General features: G+C 32.0%; 1 protein-coding gene across 6 annotated transcripts in view; it reads right to left on the bottom strand.

Moving 5' to 3' along the window:
• Positions 1–1,030: 1,030 nt before the first annotated feature.
• Positions 1,031–19,491, bottom strand: part of LOC144843561 (sodium leak channel NALCN-like) — a 57,579-nt gene continuing 39,118 nt past the window's right edge. For 4 of the 6 annotated variants that reach the window (XM_078700387.1, XM_078700386.1, XM_078700391.1 and 1 more), the window contains 12 exons: positions 19,305–19,411; positions 17,831–18,052; positions 13,258–13,326; positions 12,322–12,470; positions 11,633–11,726; positions 10,108–10,237; positions 8,882–8,997; positions 8,403–8,560; positions 5,964–6,114; positions 4,401–4,586; positions 3,972–4,110; positions 1,031–1,279 (listed from right to left, as the gene is read on the bottom strand). In XM_078700387.1, coding sequence (XP_078556513.1) covers positions 1,116–1,279; positions 3,972–4,110; positions 4,401–4,586; positions 5,964–6,114; positions 8,403–8,560; positions 8,882–8,997; positions 10,108–10,237; positions 11,633–11,726; positions 12,322–12,470; positions 13,258–13,326; positions 17,831–18,052; positions 19,305–19,411 — 1,685 coding nt within the window. In that variant the 3' untranslated portion in view covers positions 1,031–1,115. Of the gene's footprint in view, positions 1,280–3,971; positions 4,111–4,400; positions 4,587–5,963; positions 6,115–8,402; positions 8,561–8,881; positions 8,998–10,107; positions 10,238–11,632; positions 11,727–12,321; positions 12,471–13,257; positions 13,327–17,830; positions 18,053–19,304; positions 19,412–19,491 lie in introns of those variants that run through there. The other 2 variants (XM_078700388.1, XM_078700392.1) reach the window with 2 other exon arrangements.

Below are 19,491 nucleotides of genomic sequence, written 5' to 3'. Positions count from 1 at the left end.
GGGAAATTTTAATCTATCCAGAAAACAAATGCATGTGAAATTAGCTAGCTACTCTCTTAACCATTTTTAACCCTCACCATTGTAAAATAGAACTGCTTGTATACATACTGCAATCTACATATTTTTATAAATTCAAATTAAATGTTATAGTAGAGCATAAAAAAATACATACATGCATGTCATGATGATATAATATAGTGTAGTGGAAGCAACTATACAATGCAAACAACCTGCAATACAGAAGATGTTTTGCCCAATAAAAATAGTACCAAATTGTGAAAAGAAAATGCAACTTGTTCTCAGATCATTAAAACGCTGGAATGTTGTCTAATTAAACTTCAGACAAATATCATCTGTGTTGCCTGTAGTTACAATAAAAACATCAGACAATAATATATGAATACTTTTTTCTAAACTTAAATATATGATGCATAAAGGCAAAATTGTATAAATTGTAGTGTACAATCAGCTGAAAGCGCCAATTGCAAAATATCTAGTGCACAAACATTCATTATTATTATTAGGATGCAATAACATGAATGCTCTTCACATACAAATTTGAATGTACATTTATTAGGCATATTTACTTCTCTCTGTAACAATACCGGTATTAAAAATCAAATTAATAACTGGTCAGATAAAAGTAAATTGTCACAAATACACTAAAATACATACATACATACAGTACTTACAATATTTTACATTGGGCAAGATTTATCTTACAATTCATAAATACTTTTTAAAACATCGCCTACAAAATGAGATTCTAACATATACATGATCTAAAAAATAGGTACGAACCACCCATTTCTTGTTCCAACTTGTTTGTCCAATTCACTATACTTCTAAAAAGGTTTAACTTAATGCTTTTATTAATTACTTTACTGACTCCTACAGTACCCATGCTTATACTTTTCTTATGTAATATCTTGCGGCCTAAATTGGTACACAGTACAACCTTACACTGTAATAAGTTGCATTTCAAAATAGTGTGTTTAAAATATTTCATTTGTTAAATATAAAAACGATGATACAGTCTAGTTATATAAAATTAATACCTAAAAATATTGTAGTCATAAATACTTAAAATATAGCACCACTTTCTGATATTCTTTCTAATCATCATCTGAACCACTGTCATATTGTAGCTGTTCACGCCACCAATCTTGAACATCTTGAGTAGCTACGCCCATCACGTATGAGTTGACAGGTTTGGGAAACATTGGACTGGATAAGGTGCTGCTCGGTGGTCCAGACACAGGTGTACTTGGAGTTGAACCTACACAGAAATAAATTAGTATTAGTTTTAATTTGTTGCCTATTCTCTTGTGTTGATTTTGTGTGTAAACATTTTCCCAAGATATCATCAGCCATCAATATATATTTCCAGTGTATGACCTACATGCCTAAAACTTTATTCAAGTTTCAAAACTTCAAATCAGATAATGTTGTACTAATGGCTGTCCCTTTAAATAGAATACTCCCCCTTTTCTTGCAGAAATATTGATATTTGGCTGGTTCAATGTTCAAAATAAAATCTACTTTGTGCTTCTTGAACATTTGTCAGTCTGTAAGAATATTTCAGTCTGTAAATATATTTCAGTCTTTAAAAAATAAAAGGATACATTTCTTCACATGCTTATGGTTGGTAATTAGATGATCTTTAAGTAAAAGTATAATGAAGAAATATTAAAGATATATTGTTGTCCCCTGAAAAAATTATTAAGCTGAAATAACTATAATTTAAAGCAAAAAATAGTCAAATTGGCTGCCAGCCAATTGGTTTTTGGTTGAATTGAACTGTTTATTTTGTCATTTTATAACCGAAATATTATTTATTTCGTTTTTTTTCTACGGAAGTGATTACCTTAAAAACTACAAAATGGACTATTTAACGTCTGTTTTTGAGGGACAATACATCTTTAAGGTAATACCTCCTTTTTTTTTAAATAGTGTGTAGAAAAATTCTAATATGAATAGTGAAATATGTTACAAAGTTAAAAATGTACAGTTTAAAAAGTGCTGTGAAGTCAGCCTTACCAACTGACATCATAGCAGTTTTAGCTAAGCACAATCAATATCAAAATTAAAATAAGAATGCAATTACTACTAAAATGCATATAGGTAGATACAATAAATTCAATATTAACACTTTTCAATGCTAATAAACATAGGTCTATTTTATAATAGAGCCTATTCAAGATTGTAAAACATAAATATTAGTATTTATTTTTTTAATATACGTCTTGCTTCAGTTAGAAACATAACGCACATAGAATTTAGATTTAGTAAGCTTTAAATTAGAAGAGGGTTTAAAGAAAGTGGTTGTCTTAAATTTAAAGTAGGCTAACTTAAAAGAAACATAAAACAACAGACAAGAATATGATACCTTCTGTCGCATATAACACAATCATCAAGGTAAACAGCCATATATACATTAAAACCAAATTATTATTTATTAATTGACAATAAAAGTCTGTAAATAAAGATGTCCCTAACAGAGGAATAGGGTAACCTGTCTGCTCTCTGTTACCACATGATAGCAGCAGCACCATGCTTCATGTGACTGTAGACAAAAGCCTACAAGCAGGGGAATATGATAGATGCACACCACACACCCTAACACATGCAACGGTATCAAAAGCAGGGAGTATGGTTTGCTAGAGGTGGAACACACAATATGCATCCTTACATGCAACCCACATGTTTATCTCACACAATCTAAATATCTTCTCCTACATTTTAGTTTATTATTGTGTACCATGCATGTACTCCGTTGCTACACTCTAGTGGGAGTTCAATCGTTGATGATGAATCTTGATATTGACTGTAAACCACACACAAACACACCCACACACGAAAAATGACAGTCACAAAAAGCTCTATAGATTAATTCTCTTCAACAATTCACAATCTCACACGATTTCATACAGATCATCCAGTTTATCATAACACAAATCATAAAAACAATACTTACACAATTTTTATAAAATTTTAAAATGCCTGATTGGGTATTGCTAAACAAAAATGTATACTAAGTGCAATACAGATACAGTGATCAATTTAAAGTATGAATATAAACAAATGAAAGAATGAAATACAAATAATGACAATGATTGGAAACACATAGATTGCATCTCAGATATTTGATATGTTGTAGTTTGCTGTGTGTATGTGAGAAACAAAAGTTGTGAATCTCCCATTTGATCATAATCTCTATGCAGTAAGTTTTAATTTATGTTCTTTTTGCCAACAGCAAGAACTGACATAAAATCATAAAATATGTAATAAAGTTGAAATATATTATGTAAAGAATATGTAGCTCGTGTACTATCCGAATGCTAACATTGTCATGTTGAGAATATTTGTACAGTATTCTACTGTGCTCATCATCAGTGGCAGATCTAGAAAATGGATTCTGGTATCCAGGCATATCTTCTCTAATTTTTGTTTTTACCTCATCATCATATAATCAAATTTTGCAAATTAGGTTTAAAAAGGGTATTTTCCAGAATAAAAATTGATCAATTTGTAACCATCCAAAAGAATGTGTAATTTCTGGGGACCAATAGGTCTATATTTCCAAATATTTCTCACATTTGTCTCACAATTGTTGGGGTAGTGGTGGACTCCTTTATTTAAGCATATTTTCCCCCACCGCCTCTCAATCACCCAAAATTGTGAAATTCCTGGATCAGCCACTGAATTATGTTTCCTGTCACCTACAATAAAACAGTATCAAGTGAATACATCTTCAAATGTAAATGGATGCTCCATTATGAAAGATGAAAATAAGATCCTCAGAAATAACAATAATCAGGGTCCCCTACCAAGACATGTTGAGGCTTTCAAAGATTAGAAGGAGGCAAACAATGACAAAAATGATGAGTGAAATAATGTATGATATAATGGTTAGTGCTGATGAAATGATGAGCAGCAAGGCAGACAGCCAGCAGATAACAGACAGATACCTAACATCCTCCGATGATGGTGATGATGGTGTTGCCGTCGAAGTCTGAATCCAACAACAGGGTTTGGGGATTCGTCCTCACCTAACTTGATTGAACCATCTGAAACACATGGCACCAACAGCTTGTGACTCGGTGAACTCTGTCAAAAAACAAGATTTAAACTTGACTAACTCGTATTACAGATTCTAAGACCATTCTTGATATAGTTTTCTTTGTTATAAAAGGAAGAAAAACTGTTGATATCTAAGTTTTTTCAATTTCATCTGTTATAAATTTCAGAATACTAAATTAAAGACTTAATACTTTCTTTTGTATTTATTCGATAATGTTCACAAAAATATTCCTAAACTTGCTTGTGACTTTGTGAAAAATGATTATCCAGATTTTTCAAAATTAATAAATTAAATGATTAAACAAAACTACATTTACAGATTGGTTAGAAGCTGTATCTGCTGATTGAATGCTAGTTTCCAATCCAGGCATATCTTCAGATTCTAGGGTTTTAAGTGTGTTTGATGCTATACATGTAGGTATGCTGTATCGCTTGCTGTCTCTCTCACTGGCTAGTTGCATATTGTGCTGTGTGATTGATGGATCTTTGTTTGGTATCTCCTTCTGCAAAACAAACAATAATATACAAATAATGAATGTTTAGGAGTGGAATGGTACAAATAATAGCATGTGATGAATGATGAACGGTTATATTTCCGACATTGACCGAATAAAAAACATTTATTATTTGTTTTATACAACTAAATCTAAATAGATTCCTGTCATTTGAATCAGATTGAAAAAGTAAACTTTATTAATTTTTTGTAACATATTTACATTGCAAAACAATTATATATATTTGGTTTTTTATAATATATTATATGTTATATTTATTTGTATTTTATAAACACACCTACTGTAGGTGTGTTTATAAAATCTGTAGTGTTAGTTATGTTAACCAGGGAAGAGTTAAATTGAAGAGTTAAACTCTTCCCTGTGTTAACGAATCATATACGACCTAAAGCTAATTTAAATGCTTTTTTGGTCTAAATTAGTATGTATATCTCTCCAAGAGTGTGTTCAATGTTGTTATGGATATAAAATAGGCGGCGCTGTTGTATTTCATGTTCAGAATCACAGTAATTGTCTTGAAAAATTGTTTCTGTATGGGAAAAGATTTTTATCAATCTTTAAAAAGTGCTTACTATTTCACACCATGTAACCCAAAATCATCCAATCAAATGACAGGAATTTATTTATGTGATATGTAATATCATACATAGGTTTTACTTTATATATTCTTATTCTCCAAGTCAAGACATTTGAAATGACACCAAACACGGTTATATTACAACGAAAATCGTTTGGCACCAAGGTACCATCTTCGAGACGTCATATGGCTGCATCCGGTTCGAAATTTAAAAATCCGGCTCTATAGCTTTGAGGACATGTCCCTGTAGTATACCCATGCCAAATCCCAGCTCAATACTACAACGAATAAGGGAGGAGTAGTACTTTATAAATCACAATTTTTTCGATTGGTACCATATTTAAGACGTCATAATTGTGCATCTGGTTGAAGTACGAACATTTTCTCTCTATAGCTTTGTTCACCTATTACCCTAGTATATGCATGCCATGTTTCAGAGCCGTAGCGTAAAGAACTAGTAGGACTTGAAAGTTGGCTCAATAGTGTCCAGATAGAAGAGGAGGAAGAGGAGAAGATGAGCGAGTCCTAGACTCGGGTAACCAGAGTAATAAAAAGTGTCCATGAATGGGGGTGTCCCAAAGGAGGTGTTTTACAGTAGTCTTTTACTGAACTAAATCTATGTTTCTTGTATATGCCACACCATACAGTATGCTAAAGAGGAATAATAGTATTCTCTTCATGCCATATTAATATCTCAGCTGGGATGGTGACATGGTATATAGACAAGAAAAGTCATTTCAAAGCTTTCATTTCAATATTGTAAATTTTAAGAATTAATTCACAGCACTTACAGTCTTGCGTTTTTTTATGCATTTTTCCAGCCAGTTTCGGATTGTATCTTTCGCTACTTCTTCTTCAATGTTAAATTCTAGTTCTTCTCTGGCCATTAGTTCATCTAGCTGTAGAGATTTACGTATATCCACAGTACGGTAGGATAACATGCTGAAATATGCCAATATCAAATTAGTCAAGGTATTATTTTGTAGATTTATTTGTGAAATTCTCTATTTTTTAATTGTTTTTTGTTCACAGAACAAGACATCAAGGATATGGACATTAACATGCAAGAAATATCCATTAAAGAAATAAAAAAAGGTATAAGGTAAGGTAAAGTGGAAACCGAAGCTTGTTTGCTACTTGGTTCCTATCTCCATTTAATTTATCATTTAGGCCAGACTCTACTGTATGTTTGTAGGGGTACGCCACTCCTCTCACACAAACAAGTGCAATGAGAATTTAGCTGCAAAATACTTTTCATTCATTCATTTTCATTCATTCACATTTATTTAGTCATTCTTTATAACTTATTACACTATATAATTGATGGCAAGGATCCTGCATAAAGAATTCTGTTTTTGCAGGACCTTTTTACATAAAACATAAAAATAACACACAAAATAAATAAAATAAAAGTGAGAAATATATAGTGTTTTTTAATGTGTTTATTTATACATTTATTTTCTTTCAAAAATATTCAGCCAGTACATGTGAATTTTGTCCACAATTTTGGTCCATATATGTTATGTGTATAAATTGTTTACTGCAAGTCAATCTCATGAAGGGAATTTTGTTCTGAGGTTATGAGTAAAACTGGCACAGTAACTAAACATATTTAAAATATGATGTGGTAATTCTTTGAATCTTACATTTGCCATAAATCCTATGACATTTACTTTGTGAAAAATGTATATTTTCAGTTTCTTAAACAATGGCTCTGAGGCTTGTCTGAATTTGGAGAAAGTAATGCATCTTACAACTCTTTTTTGGAGCTTTAAGAGGACTTTTAACGTGCTCTGATATGTATTACCCCATATCAAGTTTCCATATTGAATGTGAAGTAATACTATAATGTTATGTATTCCAGTTGCCCTAGACACCTTTTTGCTAATAAGCTGTATAATGTTTCCAGCAAAGATTTTCATTTAAAATGACACCTAAATGTCACATTTTCTTTCCTCTGTAATAATACATTATTCATTTTTATTTCAAATTGGTTTTTGTCAAAGTACTTTTGGGTAGTTCTAAAAATTTATTGCTGACAATCAATAACAGCTTATTTTCTTTAAGCCATACATTTATTTTTTTCTAATTCAATATTCATAATATTGTATAATATTTCAGGGTCATCTCCCCTTTTTATGCATGTTGTGTTGTCGGCAAAGCTTATTATGTCTATTTCATTATTTGCTCTACTTATATCATTTATGTAAATTTCTACTTCTACTACTTCAAACTGATACCTCTTATACCATAATGTGCCAATTTGATCAACAGAATACTGGGATCGATAATATCAAACGCTTTTGACAAATCCATAAATGGAATGGAAGAAAGGGATAACATTATTATCAATAACAGGAAATATTTTGTTCTGGATTCATTGTCTACTTAAACTTCATAGACTTTGAAAAGTCTTTCACAATAGCATTCATCAAGATACGCTATGGGAAATCCTGAGAAATTATGGATTAACAGAAAAATATCTAAACATTATTAAAGAAATGTATGTGTACCTGCACAGTGAGGCACGATGGAAAACATAGTGAATGGTTCAAATATAAGATGAGGCATCATGTATTTTTTTTTGTATTTTTGACTGCGATTGATTGGGATATACAGTGTTTGACAATGGAATTGTTTTCTTGAAGACCTGGACTGCACTGCACATTGACAGTAACAGACACATAAATATGGTCATATTTCATGGACATCACAAGGGTAGAGAGAGAAAGGCAGACCAAATGGTACATGAAGTAATTGGGGTTTCTATTCTAACCTTGACTACTAAATACACAAATTCAAAATACTGCTATTAAAATCAATTAGTTAAAGATGTATTGTCCCCCTGAAAAAATAATTCTTAACAAAATTTTTGTTGAATATACCATTTTAATTTCACCTAATAGTTATCCACTTTGACCAAAAAATGTATTTACCTGAAAAACCTGTAATTTAAAGCAAAAAATGGTCAAATTGGCTGCCAGCCAAGGGGTTTTTGGTTGAATTTAAGCATTTATTTTGTCATTTTATAAGTGAAAACATTATTTTTTTATGTTTTTTTTCTACGGAAGTGATTAACCTTATTAAAACTACAAAATAACATATTCAAAGTCTGATTTAATAAATCTTCATTTTTCATGTTTTTGGGGGACAATACATCTTTAAATAGGTAATTACAAAAATTTAAAAAAATGTATTGCATTTATACTTTTTTGGTATAGGTATTTTACCTAAGTACATCATGAAAGTTGACATCTTGGCCATTTCTCATCTTCTCAATTTCACAACACATGTGTTTGTAGTTTAGGTGGTCTTTCTCCATATCGACTTCAAGGCGTCCTCGCAAAAGACGCAAAACAAACTTTACACGACTTACTGGAATAACTCCCTAAGTAAAACGACCACATCTTATTGAAGTTAAACATTTTTTAAACATTGAAGTTGGTGTTAAAATTTAAATAAAATACCAACAAAAACCAAATTCCAATTTAATACATAGGAAAATGTAATTCCAAAATACGAATTTCAGAAAAACAGATTACCAAGATAATTTATCTCGAAAATATGAAATTTCGAGTTAATCTATCTTGAAAAAAAGAATACTAAGACGGATTTTCACAATATTTATCTCTGTAATTAAAGTTTATTTTAAGATCCAAAATTTTAAATGAGTTGTTTGACAAGGATCAATCAATTGTTATTAGCATACCCGTCTGTTTATGTCTACCATATTCCATGTTGACTGGAAGTTTTTAATGTCAGCATAACTTAACAATGCATCCTCTTCGCTTGAGTAGAACAATGAGAAATTCTCCATAATGATACCTAATGACAGAATGAAAAGTTTGAACTTAAAAACTAACAATAATAATTCTGTATATATATCAACTGATGAAAAGAATGAAGTGGAATAAAGTCACTACATTCTGTGTGAAATATCCAAGATTGCACACTGGACACAGTTTTGAAACTGTGAAATAATAGATTTAATATGGAATGTAGATTCTCAAATAAAATAGATTGATTATGCTTCTGAAAAACATTGTCACTTAAAAATGAGAGATGATGACACTACAGTAAAGGAATGATGAGATTTTCATGAAATTCAGATAATACAAGTTAAATGTACATAAATTAAAAATGTGTAACAGAAATAACAAAAAAAAATGAATCAAATGCCTGCTATAAAATATCGGGTGAATCCCCATCATTCATGTACAAAAGAATAGAGATTTTACTGGGATGTGAACTATACATTCATTTTCTTTATTTCGGATAATACATCCATATACAAATCATACAAAAAAACAAAAAGAGAAACTATTTCACCAGGAAATTAACAATATAAGCAACTTCCACAAAACCAACCTACAATATCATAAAATACCAATTTGCACCAACGCTGATGTAGGTTGGATTGTGGACATTAACTATCCCTCCACTGATAAGTGTTTATTTTAAAGTATCATGTAACACTTTAAAAAAACATGAAATTATAGATTGTTAATTTGAAATATTTGATAGCGCACCTTATAAAAGTAACATTAACATTTGTTCACTTTTATATCAATTAGAGACAAAACAGTTTAAGAATGTAAATATACAATATAAATCACACACACTTTGCAGATCATATATTTAAATTAATTCATGCCTTTGATTTATTAGATGAAGAATTCTTTTTATTGATTAAACAAATAAACAAAAGTAGAACTTTAATGTACTATTTTTCTTCATTGTATTGCTACAATCATTTGATACACATTTTTGTTTGACGTTAATTTACAGAAATAAGATTTTTGGAAATTAGAACTAAGATTTTCGTACAACAATTTGTTTACAAAGTGGGCTGAGCTTATGTGATTGCATGTTGGGATATAGAATTCAAATTAAGATTTAAAAACATGCTTGTATTTTGCATGATAGCATACTTACCAACCAATAGATTGAGGACAATGTAAGCAATAATTAGGTAGAAGGTACAAAAATAAAATAGTGATGCTGCAGGATTACCGCAATCTGTTTCCCAAAAATTGTCTCCTGGTGTACATTCATTGGGCTGCACCTGTTACCAATAACATAAAAAGTGTATTAAGTCTTTGCTTGAAAACATGAATGAAGATAATACCTTGTACTAAGGCAAACAAACAAGACGTTAAGCTTGTCCAGATCACAGGTTTTACCAATAGTTGCAACACCATCAGTCCCCGCCCTCTAAACCCTCTAAAACTCATTTTCGAATGCCCAATTGGCTTCCTCAAAAGTTTAGGTACCATCCATAATCTGTACACTTATTGATAGCCTTGATTTAATTCAAAACCTTTCCCAATTTCAATAGTTAATTAATCAATGCATGACTGGTAAATCTGAAATATTGTGTCTACTTCAATACTGAAATATTGTGTCTACTTCAATACTGAGCCCTGTAACTACTGACCTATATCAATTTTGCCAATCTTATCATAGAGTAAAGATCGACCAAACTTCTCTACTCCATCCTCCCTTATTAATGTAACAGAAGATTGGATTGAAGCAATAGACAAGGGGAAATATGTTGGCCTTATTATGTTAGACTTAAAGAAGGCATTTGACACTGATCATGATATCCTTATTAAAAAGTTAATACTTTTTCACTCAGCACTAGTTCTATAGACTGGTTCAAAAGCTACCTATCTTATCGTAATCAAAAAACAATTGGTAATGGTGCTTCATCTAAACAATGCCAAATGAAGTGTGGCATACCACAGAGGTCTATTTTGGGCCCATTGTTTTTATGTTAATAACCTTTAAGCTGTAGAACATGTAACACAGACTTGGAAAATATAAGAAAATAGCCTAGAATTCCCAGATCAAAGTCTGTTACGATAGCATATCTTGGCAAGTCGAACTCAGCGTCCTCTTGTTTGATTTTACCAATACCCACCTAGAGTGGACATAATTACCCTTTACCATAATATAGTTAATTTCATTCCATGTCCAATTTTTACTTCAAGTTTGTTTAAACTTGTATGTTTATACTTTGGCCTTTTATCTTCAAGTCCTGCTTGTGCAGGATATGCTTTGCAACGTGTCAGTTGCGATTTGGTACAGTATGGCTGAATGCACATATTTGACGGACTTAATGAACGGAATAAAACACGACAGTTCAAAACATTTTTTCGCCAACAGAGTCAAAAATTCTCCTTAACAATTAGACATGTGGGTTTGAAACAGGTACTATGGGTACTCCTGATTTAGGCAGATGGCTTTCAGGCATGATAGTAGTAAGTGGCCTGTTACTAGCGAAAGTAAGATCCCGAAGGAAAGTTAGTTAGTCAGAATACAGGTATTTGCCTGGATACGTCGTTTTATAAACAATTGTATATGTATAAGACATGTGTGTCGGAGGTGTATATATCCTGTACTCAGATAATCAAATACTGTGATAAAGGAACTTTATTATTGTGGAATTGTTACATACCATGCAGTCATGCATAATCTTGTTCCAATCTTCACCAGTTACAATACGAAAAAGAGCTGCAATAGCATTAGTTGCATTCTCAAAGTTTGCTTGCCTGTCACAAAACAATAATAGATTGTTATTTATCTTGACTTAATTTCCTTTTTGTGTATTTTATGTTACTGCATTTTGTATATTACCCTGAAAAAAGTTACATTATTCAAACAAAAAATAAATGTCTACTATTTTGAAATTGTTGTCCGGAAGTAGACATTAGGGACTTTTAGATTGAGTGAACGTGCACACGACGGTCCACATGAGTAGTAGTCGACTGTTGTCGTCGAGAGATATATAAACATTTAGATTAAGTTTAGATTAAGTAGACATTTACGTATGACGTAATGACCTTGGGATCTGCTCTGACAAATCAATAATTCACAGTTTGGAAATATAATTTGATTGAAATGCACTTTACTACATTCTCGCGACCATTCTCGGCCATGATTTTGGTAAACTTTTGCAGACATCATATGTCCACTGGTACTCATGTCAGAAAGAGAACGTCAAAATGCCATTGAACAAGTGCTCAAATATGCCAGTCGACATACCAGTTGCCTAGCGCAAGCGCATATCATAAAAATGACGTAATAGGGTAGCAGTCGACGTAAAAATCTAAAAGTCTACTATTATAGGAAACAAAGCTGACTGACCTACTAAGACTTTCACCATACTTCACTTTACCAAACAAGACAACTCCAGCAAAGGCATAGGCAGTCATTAAAAGGAACAGACCAGCTATTATGAAAAAACTCTTCACCATAGACACAACGATAGTCATCATCAACATCTTTAGCGTAGGCTAAAAACAAACAAGACTTATCACAAATAATAATTAATAATCATAATTGTAAAGAACTAAAAACAAGCATTAAACAGTACAGAAAATTACTTTTTTACATGCAACTGAATACCATCTAGAATGAAAACGTGACTTCACGGCTGTACAAGTGAGAAATTCTTCCGCAGTCTATTGATTCGCGTCAACCAATCAAAGGGCGAGAATCCAAAATCGTTCAACCGTGAGCCCTCATAGACTCTCTTTTCCAAGACGTTTTTTGGGTCCAGCAGCTGGGACCTATATATTATAGTCGAGTTTACAAATTCTTAAGATGTCAGCCTTCTATAGCTACCGCGATGATAAAGCTTCTTAATGAGTATGTCCTCTTGGGACATAGCTGGCTAAAGCCGCGGCGCGAAAAATAGTATTTTTTTATAACTTTTTTGAATAGTTTATCATTAAGATGTTGAATTTGAGTTGTTTTTCTAGAGATTCAGCATTTAAAAACTATTATTGTAAATGGAGATAGCATGCAGTGAAGCATCCTCGTATTATACAGCGTCAACAACCACAGACAGTGTACCACATTCGGAAAACACCCCTTAAATTAACCTAAATTAATTTTAATCATCAATAATTAATTATTTACCTAAATCAATTAGTATACTATTATTATTAGTAAAAATTAGTAAAATCAGTACCGAAAGTAGGTACCAATTTTCTATATCAAATTCTAAAAGCTAGACACGATTTACCGAAATTTGCCCTTACGTAAATTTATATATAGATGGTTATTAGGTTTACTCACATGTTTGCCTGTTATCGTGAAAAAACGAAAAACAATAATCACATATCCAATAGTATATGTACGTTGATCCTGAAAAAAAAACAATATGAAAGAAAGTCATTGTGCGAAATTTTAATATGATGACCAGGCATGGATTTAGACCTTCGCATCATTCGCATATATGTATTAATTTTTTCAGAGCTACATGCGAACATGTATACAAATGCATGATTAGTACAGTCAGTAGTACAAGGCATTTGGCTGATACAATGTCGCAGAAGAGCATACTGGGATACTTATTCTTTTCTACCGCAGTTGATGAGGCAGGCAAAGAGTAGTCCTACAATGTAAACATCATGAGGTTCCCCTTAAACTTTTCAACAATAAAAAGTGGCTGATATGTACGAAGCAAATGTATGTGATAGGCCTAACTTTTTTAGTTATTTTGGTTTTTATCTAAAACATATTTTTTTTTTTTTTTCCGTGGGTGTAGCCCACTTTTATTCATTATTCCATTCCATGACAAAGATATACAAAGATTACATTTTTAAACACATGTGCTAAAAAAACAACATGTGTTTATAACATTTATGTAATATAAAATGGTTAAAAGAGATATATCTTTTTAAAACATAACATAATTGGTTATATTGGCACATACCCTCTTATAAAATTTGGCCAACGTATTGAAGCGTTGTTTTTTTTTCTATATATAGCAGTCTTGAATCATGAAATTAAAATTATTCCATGCAAGTTGAACACTTTTACACTTTAATAGCATGTTTGTCTGCTTCTGGTACAGTTAGACAGTAGTCGCATAACTCTGTAGAAGATAGCTTCCATGTCTTCATACGTTTTTTACATGCAAGTATATACAGTGTATCAGCATTAAAATTAAATTGTGCTAATTTCGTAACATGTTGTATACTATAAACTTTGTTATACCATATTTCTTTCCAATCGAGATTTAAATTCCTAAATTGTGTTTCCCATTTCGATTCACAAGATGGGGCAATTGAAATATTATTGATAAGTTGTCTATAGTAAAATTAGTTTTTGTGCTTTTTACAATAAAGTTGTTATCTCTTGAAATCTATCTTGTCTCTTTTGATTTCATTATTTGTAATTATTCCTCAGAAGGAAATGCATTTATTAACATAAACAACTTAATCAGACCATTTTGTTGTTTTGAAAGGTTGGTGATTACTTCTTCCAATGACATTAATCTATAATTTACTACTATATCTTTTACTGTTTTGTACCCTGCTTAACTTTTGAAATATGTTGTTTTTTCATTACATTTTATGGAATTATTTTCCCACAATTGCTGTATTTCTACTTCTTTTAATATTAATATTACCTAAGTACACTGTTACTTTTAACATTTCTTGATAAAATTCGGGCACACACTTCAGTTCTCTGTGAGCTTCAAAATTAACATGGGTAATATTGACCGTGTATTCAAAAGGATACATATAATATCTTGGTACACATTTCCATTTACCCGGGTCAGGACTTAGCAGTCTCAACCAAGCTTTAAAGAATTAACCATTCTGCTAAAGTGTGTCATGTTGAGCCCTCCTTCTGTAATAGGTTTTATAAGGGTTTTTCTTTCTTTTTTTTTTTTTTTGTTTACCCCATAAAAAACTATATAAAATTTTTTCTACCTTTGAAAAAACATACTTAGGTACACTTATAATGCTAGCATTGTATACAAGCTTTGATAGTTGCAAAACCTGGTCTAATTTTATAATGTTTTCGTTCCAATCTTTTCCTCACACACTTTTATAACCTCCTATTAATACATATTCATTCACATACAGTAGCAATCCGATTTTCAAGTTTCTTAAAAAATATTGTCCTTTCTTTATAATTGTTTGGGGCGTAAACATTTATCAAGTTAAGAATGGTGTTATTATGATTTTATACTTATAATGAGGAGTCTACCTTCCTCGTCTACATATCTGCACTTTATGTCATTTAAATCAAATCCTGCTTTGGTCTTTCACACCTGTTCCGGCACGGTTTTAGGCCGGTGCTGGCAAATCCAATCAAGCGTCAATGTTTCGATTGTATCGATGTATCGATTGGCGCATAGATAGAGCGTCGTGAAAACGAAACATTGAAGTTCAATTCGCCGGACCGGAACTGTGCCGGATCAGGTGTGAAAGACCCATTAAATAGGATAGGGACACCTCTACTGTTTGTTATACCGAAACTTTGATATGTTTCGCCTTTCCACAATAAATGTTTAGATTTTTTTTTTTTTCTCGAAATGCGTTTCTTGTCAAAATACTATGTCAGCTTTTTGCTCTTCACAGTATTTAAACACTTTTCTTTTTTTATAATTTCCTTGCATACCTCTGGCATTTAATGATATTAAATGCAGGGCTTTATTTTTGGATTTTCTATTCATTCTATGTATTTTTTTGTGCTAAAATGTACTCTTTTTTTACAATTGTGTAAAATTGGGCAATTTAAGTCAAACAAATTTAAGTAATAGAGCTTATCTTAACTTGCTTAAAGCCCCCTTCCCTACGTTTTTTAGATCTAATTTAAGATCACAAACTATATTTAATGTAAAAATAATACTATATGGTCCTATTGCGATAACTTATTTTGTTTTTAAACGGTTAAAATGTGAAAAATAAGTCGATTCTAATAATTATAGCGGCCCGCTATAAATCCCAAAATGCATTGCGCGTGGATTGATATTTTTGTTTTTCACCTGTAATTCGCCCACTTTTCGATCGATCGTGAGGCCAAAACAAATGGAAGACTTTTCAGCGAAAATACCGGATTTTCCCCAATTTGTATCAACGGAGTCTGGCAAAAATAGAAAGACAATTAATGCAGCAACTATACAACGTCAGGCTAGGTATATATCTAGCGTACGATGTTCGTACGTTACCGATGTTTACCAGCTAGGCCTACAAAACTAAGCCTAGCTAGGCTAGGCCTAAGACCGTCCACGAGAGGTCGATCGCCGCGAGCTACTTAGGTAGTGCATTGTTTCTCACTTTTTATCATAATTTACCATAAAACGTACATTTAAGACAAGGAATGACATGGTTTAATGTTTTTAAAGTGATATATATGTATTATTTTCCAAAAAACGTCCAAAATTGCAGGGAAGGGGTCTTTAACCTTAAGAAGACTTGCTCCTTGCACAACGTTTTCTTTTCTGTTTTTTTCACAGCACTAGATGTCGAGCAGCTGTATGATTTCTGAGTAACTTGTTCGTCGGAAGTCTTTGAAGGTGTCTGTTCTTGTTCTTGATTGTGTTCTGGACTATTGTTCTTTGCTTCGGATTGAGTTGATGAACGATGTAATTTTACTTTGAATATTATTAGTTGCGAGCCTGAGACCAGGAATTTATTCGTTTTCATTTGTTTCTTCTTCTTCTTCACTTTCTTCGACGATTGATTCATTATTGTTATTATGATTCGTGTTCCTTTGTTGTAGAAGTTTTCACAATTTTGTTTTTCTTGGATAAACTGTTCCCCTGCGGTTGGCTTAAAAAGCGGGACCTCTGGTTGGGGTGATGGTGATTCTATTGATGCAATACGTTTTGCTGTCTTATGCTGTTCACTGTTTTCGTTATTCTTGTGTGTCATGATGATCAATGGGAAGTCTATTTTTTGAGGTACAGGCTTTTTCATCGTGCCCATCATTTCCAAATTTTTTGCACGTAAGTTGAAACTTTGTTACCATCTTCATTACAGTTGAAACATTTGTTACTTCTGTCAAGCTGGTCTTTATGGAACAGCCTCGCATTAAATCCATTGATTTTTGTGAATCATATAAAACATATTTTATGTACTGTATATTATAGTATGTGTAAGCTGTGAATTTGATTCATTAACAAAAATAAGCATCGTTTTAAGGTTCATAAAATTGTCTGTCCAAATCAAAGCAATTATGTAAAAAAAACAATTGTTTACGTCTTATCAGATTAACATATTTATGATTAAAACAAACCAACTTGTTCTGTAAACCAAAGCTTCCAAGGGAATTCGCCCCATTCAATGATCTTGTGACAGTCACAATGAATCGCTGAATCTGCGCCTGATGATATCAAAGTCAATACAGGTACAGTTTAATACGACCATTATTAATGGTGTTTGTCACGTAGTTAGGCCTTAAGTTGTGGTTTGATCCGAAATTGCGCAAAATGTACGACCAGAAGTTTCAGAAGTAATGAATTTGTACTGGTGAATGCAATGTAATGTAAAATCCTGTGAACTCTGACGACGTAAAATGGTGTCAAGGGGAAACCTCAGGCTGCGCTGAATTTTTTCCTTGATTGGATGGAGGATCCGCGCAATTTTTTACCCTAACAAAATTCTGGGGATCTAGAGGTAATGTCTAAAATGCTCTTACCTCAGCCCCAACCATGGTGGGGCTGGGGTGGCAGACTATTTTTATATTAGCCTCATTGCCTCGGTCCAGGTTGGTCCCGGGAAGAGGATTTTAGGCCGCGAAATAAAAAGTTTGCAGAATGCTGGTTTAATACATAATCATTTGACACACACATACACACCCTATCTGTTTACATGTTAAATACTGAATGTATTGTTATAAATTGTCTTACATTGTAGTAGAGATGCAAGAATATCCAGACTACACCAAAAACGGTGACAATCAGATCACAGCGATTGCGCCGACTGTGCCAATAACCCATGGGACTCAGTGAGATGCATTTCAGAATAACTTCTAAAGCAAATGTAATGTTGAATATAACTGAACATGAAGCTAGATAATATGAAACATTCTTGGTTCCCTTCTCTTTATCTTCATCTTCTTCATCTGTCCACTGTTCAAAAGAAAAATCAATGTTTTCAATATATTTTCCTCAAAACATTATTATAACACACCTAAATAGATTCTTGTCATTTGATTCGACAATTGTGGGTCACGCTTAACTCAGTGCAATGTTATTTTTCAGCTTTTATGTATGAAAAAAATTGTTCTTGCATACGAAAAAAAAAAGGCCAGCTGTATCAACGGCGTTGCTTACTTTTTGCTTGGTTTTGGCATATACAAACAATAACATACAAATAATGAAAGGCAGTGATACCATTACGAAACTTCGCCAGGCAACTGTAATTGATTTAGGCTACTGTAATTGATTTAGGCTACTGTAATTGATTTAGGCTACTGTAATTGATTTAGGCAACTGTAATTGATTTAGGCTACTGTAATTCTGTTTTTTCCAACGATTCCACATCTTGTAGAGTTGTTTCCATTAATTAATCAAAATCACATAAATGATCTAAAGCTAATTTAAATGTTTTTTTGGTATAAATTAGTATGTATATCTCTCCAAAATAGGTGGCACTGTTGGATTTCATGTTCAGAATCACAGTAATTATCTTAAAAAATTGTTTCCGTACGAAAAGATTTTTTTTTTCATAATATTTAACGATCATTAGATAGTCCGTATGTGACCCACAACCGTCCAATCAAATGACAGGAATTTATTTATTTATAAACAAACAAAAAAGTACACCTGACAAACACCTAGTATATGTCTATGTCTAATATTTTCTAATGTTAAAAAACTGAATTGAACCAGATTGATCATAAACACTATTTTAAGCGAATAAACCAAGACATAGGTTCCAATATACTAAAACACAGACCTCCCAACCTTCCCTATAATGCAGACGGGAGTCTCCTGATATTTTCGAGTCATCTCCCAATAGAATTTCTCACGACATTTTGGAAAAACAAAAAAAATATGCAGAAATTTATAATTTCTACTAACTATAGATGTAGAGAAGGAGAATAGAAACATCATCAATTCATGCATTGATAACAATTGAAATATTGACTATATTGATATGTTCTGCCATTGGCATGTCTGACCCATGTTTACTATTATAAATATAATATTTTAAAATTGTTTAATAGTGCTCTCTAATGGTTTGGTGTATTTTCAAAATATTATAGTGCCCTCTATAATTTTGACATGATTTCATAAAATGTCCCATTTTTTCAAGTTGGGAGGTCTGGACACACAGTGAAAATAAACAAGTAAGAGCACTACTTAGTGATGAAATTACCTTGATGGACAAAAAACTAAAGTTCAATATCACCATGGATGCAATAAATCTCTTAAAGTACTTATGTTGAGTCAAATCATAAAGAGTACTTCTTATCTTAGATTGGTCTGAAAATAACAATAAAATCAATTTGTTTAGAAAATACATTTTCTATCCACATAACAAAGTAATCAACAACAAAAAACTC

This window comes from Antedon bifida, chromosome 5, assembly GCF_963402885.1.
Source record: "Antedon bifida chromosome 5, ecAntBifi1.1, whole genome shotgun sequence".
Classification (NCBI taxonomy): Eukaryota; Metazoa; Echinodermata; class Crinoidea; order Comatulida; family Antedonidae; genus Antedon; species Antedon bifida.
The sequence above is the reverse complement of the archived record's forward strand: the minus strand, read 5'-3'. Positions and strand labels throughout refer to the sequence as shown.